The sequence below is a fragment of the Engraulis encrasicolus genome, chromosome 9 (genome assembly GCF_034702125.1).
Source record: "Engraulis encrasicolus isolate BLACKSEA-1 chromosome 9, IST_EnEncr_1.0, whole genome shotgun sequence".
Classification (NCBI taxonomy): domain Eukaryota; kingdom Metazoa; phylum Chordata; class Actinopteri; order Clupeiformes; family Engraulidae; genus Engraulis; species Engraulis encrasicolus.
In genome coordinates, this window is record NC_085865.1 from 18,625,178 (window position 1) to 18,632,840 (window position 7,663).

The window sequence follows — 7,663 nt, forward strand, 5'->3', positions numbered from 1 at the left end:
ATTCTTCCAAGTACCACCAGAGATGTCTCAAGTACCACCAGTGGTACGCGTACCACAGTTTGAGCACCACTGGCCTAATTGGTAGGGTGTTGGTCTGTCAGAGGGCTGCAGGTGCGAATACCACCCTTACCTCTCCCTACCCACCCATTGCTGAAAGGCGTGTGTGTGTGTGTGTGTGTGTGTGTGTGTGTGTGTGTGTGTGTGTGTGTGTGTGTGTGTGTGTGTGTGTGTGTGTGTGTGTGTAAAAGTCGCAAGCATACTAATAGCATTGTCTTTGCGGAAATGCAGTCTAGTTAATTAGGCCTATTATTATTATTATTATTATTATTATTATTATTATTATTATTATTATGTATTATTTATTATTATTATTATTATTATTATTATTATGCCTATTATATAGTAAACACAATCAATGTCAAGAATGCATGACTTAATCATCTGAATCAAAAGAAAAACAACACACCAGAGGTGTCTCCTCTTGTCCTCTCCCACAATGCAACAGGCAACAAAGGAAAGGAGGAGGAAGGGGACAACAGAAAAGTAACAAAAAAGAGGAGTAGCTCTAGGGCGAAGCGACTGTGAGCTAACCTAATATATGAAGAGAGTTGACATACAACAACGTAGTAGCTAGTGTTTCTGACACGCACTTTCGTTAAACGCCTGTGTGGTAGGCATTATAATTATTGCCCACACAAACGCTTGAAGGCGCACGTTTTATTTGCTAACCTCTGTTAGCGTGCTCGCTTGCCAACCCAATGGATATTCGTGCTAAGATAGCCTGCTAACGTGACGTCCGGTGTAGCATACGCTAGCTAGTCCACGTTAACAAGTCCTGATAAATGGAAAAGTTGGAAAACTCGATAAGTAATGCAAAACTAAAGTACAAATTGGGAGCATGATGTACTTGGGAATACAAAGACTGGTCTCGAGGATGCTGTGGTAAGTAAACATCAAAGTTACCTGCTAGCTCGTGAACTATCTAGGTAGCAGTCTAGGTCAAGTAATGTAGCTAGCTGACTGACGTTTCCCACCTCTCTAGCGAGGAAGAATAGCAACATTCTTTTAGCTACGCTGGCTAGCTAACCTTCTACCTAGGAAAATAGCTGCGTAGGCCTGTCCTCAAAATATGATTGCCTCGTTGTCGATTGGAAATGGGAACACATCACAGCACGACGTAGCAGCTATGCAAAAGGTCAACGTAATAACTTGTCTTCAGGTCAATATTTCCGTTATATTTTTTGGATGACGGTGGGAGTTGTCCCTGCGTTGTGTCTCCTGGTATCTGGCCTATGCACGCTATCAATAGCAGACATTGGTCGTGGGAGGACAAGGAAATACCGTCGTGATGAATGAATAAAGCTTGTCAGCTTTTCGATGTTGTTGAATAATGCATTTCGTAAAAGTGTTGTGATGCTGTCCTGTCTGGCCTGATGATTTGGCCTAAATATTAGGTGTTACAATGTTTTTAAAAGCATGCTTTGTTGGTTCCATTGCGGCTTGATGGGTGGAAATGGCTAAAATCAACTGCTATTCAACCGTACAAGATGTCATTCTACAGCCTTATTATCTGTATATTTTTTCTCAAATGGTCACCATCCATATGTCAACTGTGTGGAATAAATCGTTGCAGGCTGCTGCCTATGAACTATTCCCCTGTTCACAACAGCAATTTTATTAGACACGTATATGTGCACTTTAGAATACTTGTATACCTTGTAAACAGAACGTGCCCCATTGAGCATTTTATTGACAAGGATAAATCTTGCTCAGAAGCAGTGATATGTGGGAACCTACTGTAGAATTGAGGGCAGAACAGACATAGGGGGTATAGTGGCCATACACATTTAGGACAGTAATGCACTCGTGCAAATCAATGTACACAATTGCGAGTTTAATGTTGTGAGCGTTGTAAAAGCAGAAGCTGTGGTGCAATCCTGGGATCTTGCATCATGTCAGTAATTTTTCAAGGCATTTTTAAAATAAATTTGACCAAAGTTTTCATCCATATTCTGTTTTTTCTTGTCTTTCAGGTGAGGTCAGCTATGACATTCACATCTCTGGCACAACTCAGCCTACCGGAGGGACATTGTTTTTAGCGTCTGGCTAGCCAGAAAGGTGAGACCTCTTCCCATGTTCTCGCCACAGAGAAGCTTCCAGAATGAAGAAGATCAGCCTCAAGACGATCCGCAAGTCCCTGAACATGACCAAAGGGGGGAAGGAGGGTGAGGGGGACTTTGTGATGCTCCAGCAGCCCGTGCTGAGTGCCGACTACCCCAAGGAGGACTCCTTCTTCGCGGGCTGCTACACCGCAGACATCACCGCCTGTGAGCCGAGCGGCGAGGAGGAGAAGGGATCGAAGGGCCGCGCCAAGGGGGAGGGTTTAATGGGCACCCTGAAGAGGAGGCTGTCGGCCAAGCAGAAAGGCAAAGGCGAAAGGAAAGGTGGCTCGTCCTCGCCATGCGTGGGCTCGGGCGACGACGACGACACCTTCTCCTCCTCCTCCGTTCCCGTCACCTTCAGCGAGGTCAAGGCGCAGCGCCCGCTGCGGTCCTCGTCCCTCCGTAGCTCCCACTACAGCCCCTCTCCCTGGCCGCTGCGCCCCGTCAACTCTGAGGTGAAGGTCAAGGCCATGGTGCACTCGCCCAGCCCCAGCCCCTCCCTCAACGGCATGCGGAAGGAGTTCCATGACATCGACATGGAGGGGCTGTTTGCAGACCACCCCCACGGGGAATCGCTGAAGAACCTGGCGCCCCACCAGAACGGGGCCTTGCGCTTGAACATTGACGAAAATGTGCCTGTGGTCATTGGGCTGACGCCTCAAGACTACATCCAGTACACCATGCCTTTAGATGAGGGAATGTACCCGGAGGGCTCACACTCCTGCTGCCTGGACGGCTCCTCGCCCATGGAGGTGGTCGAGCAGGTGGAGGGGGACGGTGGTGGGGGTGAGGGTGGTGCCCTCCATGCGGAACCCGGACATGAAGATCCGGATTTAGACTTGCCATCCGAGCTCTTCCTGGAGCAGTCCTTGAACGGGCTGCTCGGCGGCTCGGCAGCGATGCTGTTTCACGGTTCCAGCATCCACATCCCCTCCCTCTCCCCCTCCCTCTCCCCGCTCACCGGCGATGATATCCCCAGGACCTTTTCGGGGTTCAGTGGTGCGGACTCGCACGTGGCGGAGAGAGTCAGGCACCACCTGAACTTCGATCCCAACTCCGCCCCGGGTGTCAGCAGGGTCTACGACTCGGTGCAGCACAGCGGGCCCATGGTGGTAACGAGCCTTACAGAGGAGCTGAAAAAGCTGGCCAAACAGGGTTGGTACTGGGGTCCTATAACGCGATGGGAGGCCGAGGAGAAGCTGACCAACCTGCCTGATGGTTCCTTCCTGGTCCGCGACAGCTCTGATGACCGATACTTGCTCAGCTTGAGTTTTAGGTCACAGGGCAAGACGTTGCACACTAGGATTGAGCATTCGAATGGCAGGTTCAGCTTCTATGAGCAGCCTGACTTGGAGGGTCACACGTCCATTGTGGACCTCATTGAACACTCTATAAAAGACTCAGAGAACGGTGCGTTTTGTTACTCTAGATCTCGAGTGCCTGGGTCGGCCACCTACCCTGTCAGACTGACCAATCCCGTCTCTCGATTCATGCAGGTACGCTCACTGCAGTACCTCTGCCGCTTCGTCATAAGACAGTACACGCGCATAGACCTAATCCAGAAACTGCCTTTGCCAAACAAGATGAAAGATTACTTGCAGGAAAAGCACTACTGAGATTGCTATGCGTTGGGACACAGTAGCTAGCAAATTGCACTTTTCAGGTTTCAGAACTGAAATTGAACAAGGTTTACAGACATCTTTTAGGTTTTAAGTGATTGTTTTAGTTGGTTTGTTATTTTTAGAGACTCTTTTTGGGCTTTTAGCATCTGATCTTCAATTTGAACCATGTTAAATTTGTGATGGCTCTGATATTCAGTGTTATACAGTAATTTTAACTCAACTGCAACTTTCTTCTTGCATAGAATCTGGCACATAGCATGCTTATCCTAGCACATCGTGTTGGAGAAGAGAGTTGATTGTCACAAATGTTATGTATCCATCATGTTAAAAAGCATTGTTTCGCCATAGTATGATTTAATGCTGTTATTGATTTGTTCAGTTTAGTATTTTATTTGATTGTCATCTATCACAAGCTCTGCAGATCCGCTGTAGACATATATTACTTTTTGAGTACCAGTTTCTATTGATGTCAGCCAGCAGTTTGGCCCATTTTGATATGAACAGGAGGATATTACGAACAGTTACTTATATATGCGTTTATTTTAATTTTAAATGAAGGTACTGTTTCAAGGATTTTTGTAACAAATGCTGCTGGATATTCATCATAGATCTTGCATAATAATTATAGCTTTGTTTGGTAAACCATGGAAAATGGATGTCTCATAATGTGCAGTGGAAGACCTGAAGGTAAAATGCTAGTTAATGCTAAGTTGTGCTAAAGCCAATTCATCAATATCCCTTTACTGGTCCCACCTCTGTTTTGACATGCAGTGGACATGATGCGAGATGGAAGAGTAGGTAGGGCAAATGCTCTCTCGAAGTGACCATAACATCTAAAACAAACGAAAAAAAATCTAGATTGAAACAAATATATGGCTCATACTTTCCAAAAAGGGAATCGTGTTCGAAAAGGGAGCGGTTTGATGATGTGTGACAGCACTTCCAGACCTGGGAAGATTAGGCCTTGGCTTTGTCTTTTGTGTTACTCTGTGTGTAATAAAAGGTGTAAGGGGAGCAGCTTGTTGAAAGGTGGTTGTGAATCGGAATGAAGTTATCTGTGTTTTCATGAAGAGAAACATTTGTGAAGTCGGGAACTTGAAGTGAAGAGGTGAGAATTGAATTAGGAAGATGTGACCGCTCTCCGATGACTTTCAAACATTTTATGATGGTTGTATTTGAGAGAAGCTAAAATAATTTCACAACACTCTTCATCTGGCTGTAATTGTAAATGTCAGTTGAAAGTGTTCAAAACTGTTGTGTGATTCTGGAAGTTGTCAAGGGACGGTTACATGAGAATTGATGTTAAGCAGGATGGGACAGTGACGTTTTTTTTGTTTTTCAGTGTTCTCTGCATTTTGTGCTCTTGTCCTTGTTCGTTAATGCCATCATCTGTCACTCGCAATTTTCGACTGTTATCAATCCAAGCACTTCTTCTTAGCATATCGGTCTCCTCCCTGTTATTAAACCCAATATGAGTTGTCCCTCAGATGTTTTTGTATACACAAAGGGAAGATCATAATATCTTATGAAATGAGGGCTCACAGGAACCAGGGGAGAGCAGCCTTTTAAAGTCTTTCCTGTGAACTTTTCTCTCCAAAAATAGACAAATATGGAACGTACATGCTGTGTGTGGCTATCAGGTTCAAGTGGCACCCGGACAGCTCCTAACTCAACAGCCACTATGGTCAGTTTTGCCATGGTCCTGCCTCTGTGTAGTGGCATAATTAAACATGAAGGATTTTGTGTAAAAGGAGACAGTGTTGACGGATTTTTTTGTCCAACAAGGTGGGTGGGTGGTGTGGGACGGTGATTGTTGTTGGCAAGCATTGAATATATGCAGTGTATTCTCACTATTTAGGGCACAATGTAGTCTCTACAATTGTATTTAAAAAACTTGTTGATTATTAATGTTGCCATTGGGCCAAATGCAGTACCTGCGCTGTAGTTTGGTAGAGTTAGATTGTAATATAGAGTTGGAATTAGCTGGTATGTTGATTAATATTAACCATTCCTCATTAACTAAGTAATTGGCTGTTACTGATGACATATCCGACTAATGGCTGCTACTATGCAGTACTTTGGTCAAAGGCCCCACATGTCAGTGGGTAGGTCTGAATAAGTAAAGTGATGACCGTAGGTCACAGATTGGGATCAACAGATGGAGCAGGATTGTCGCTGTATAGGTACGGATTGTATAAATGGCTTCGGCTCATTCTTCTTGAAGACGTCCATCGTGATTGGCTAGGTGTGGCTTGAAACCTTTATGCCAATTTGCAGACAGGCCTCTAGTCTACTCGTTGCCTAAGAATCAGTTTCATAGGACTGACCCGAGATCAGCTGAAGTGGAATGCTGGTGATGGTGAATAATTGCCTTATTGAGACCATGTTTTTGTTTTATTTTTTAATCGTTTCCATGATCGAAGAAAATGTGCTCAAGGCAAGGCACAGACGTTGGTGTTTTTGAGAAAAAAATAAATGTGCATAGAACATGTTGGTGTTGATCTGAGCAAATCTAAATGTGAAATGAAGTGTTGAGTGCTGAACTGTTATGTTGCTTTCATTGTTTGGGTTGTTTTAATGCCTTTTTAAATTGTTCTTTTGCAGACATGTTTTTTAATTGGCTTGGTGCATAATTACTCGGGGTATTTGCTGTGATTTCCATCCCCCCACCCTCCTCTCACTCGAAATACTTCAGTTTTTTTCCACATCCCTGAAGTTCACTTTTAGTCGAGATGAATGGTTTTAATTGCTACGCAGTTGCTTGTTTAGATACCTTAAGATTATCAACAGTAGAGCTGTCAAACTCTAAAGAAGCGCTGCCTAATTCATGCTTTTTGTTTCTCCCCTGCAAAAACTTTGTTGTTTGTTTAGACTTCGTGCTGCGAATGAAGGTAAATGTTTACATTAAATATTGTACATGTGTTTTTTTACTCTTTTTCTCATAAGCGTCGGTACAAGGTATTACCTGTATGTCTTTTTAATGTGTTCTACACGCTTGGAGCTGCTTAATGGTAATGATTGCCTTTCTGTATACTAGCGAAACCAGAATGTCACCATGAAGATACATTAACTAAATCCGATCAATTTGGGAGACTAAAATAGGTAACAGCTATACTTTTTATGCTCACTTATTTTAATCACCGACATGTAGTGAAAAATCCATTTCTGTCCAGTTTACATTGTATATTTTTTTCCAAAGTTAATGTTTTTGGTTTGTATTTTCATTTGTTATTTGAATGAATCGATAGTGATTTATTGCACATTTTGGATACAGTTCAAGTTTTGTATCTGCTGATATAAATTATAAATAAAAAAGTATATATAAAAGTCCGCATTTTTGTTTTTCTTGATAAGACACAGAACAGTTTTGACCAGGATGTGACTGTAGCTGTGTTACACTGTTGCTACAAACTGTGGTACTATATTTGTCCAGAACCAATATTCTGACATTGCCACTGGAACTTTCTGATTTTTTTAAAGACATATTTCTTCAGACATCAGGTATCTTGCAGGGGAAAAATGTTCAGCGCTTTGAGGGTAAGGCTGTCAAGATTTTGGGGTCTAGATTTGTCTGTATGCCGCCTGCATGCGAATGAGCTGGTATATAAGCCATGTTAGTGGCAGACTACTGACAGAAGAAGATTCTGGGCTGCAGAGGTGAAGATGATGCACAAATGTTTATTCTGCCACTGGACGGCGCATGATTTATTCATGATCCAAGGTGGCAGTACCATGTCATGTAGAGAGACCTCCTGCTTGGTTCCCCCAATCCCAGGAAAATTCTTTTCTCCCCCCCCTATCCCTCGGGTTGCAGCAGAACCCCATTCTCAGTGAAGTGGAACTTGAAATAGTTTTGTTATCCCTCCTATTACAATCACT

At 43.7% G+C, this 7,663-nt stretch overlaps 1 protein-coding gene across 1 annotated transcript; it reads left to right on the top strand.

Annotated features, from left to right (window-relative positions):
- Positions 1 to 528: 528 nt before the first annotated feature.
- Positions 529 to 7,104, top strand: LOC134455558 (suppressor of cytokine signaling 6). Its single transcript, XM_063206698.1, has 2 exons — positions 529 to 942; positions 2,034 to 7,104. Exon 2 carries the CDS (start codon positions 2,162 to 2,164, stop codon positions 3,776 to 3,778), a length of 1,617 nt encoding a protein of 538 aa, XP_063062768.1. The 5' UTR covers positions 529 to 942; positions 2,034 to 2,161; the 3' UTR covers positions 3,779 to 7,104.
- Positions 7,105 to 7,663: the final 559 nt, after the last annotated feature.

Bases quoted from the DNA above. Each gene is read 5' to 3' on its own strand.
- LOC134455558 (XM_063206698.1), top strand. From the start codon at position 2,162: ATGAAGAAGATCAGCCTCAAGACGATCCGCAAGTCCCTGAACATGACC.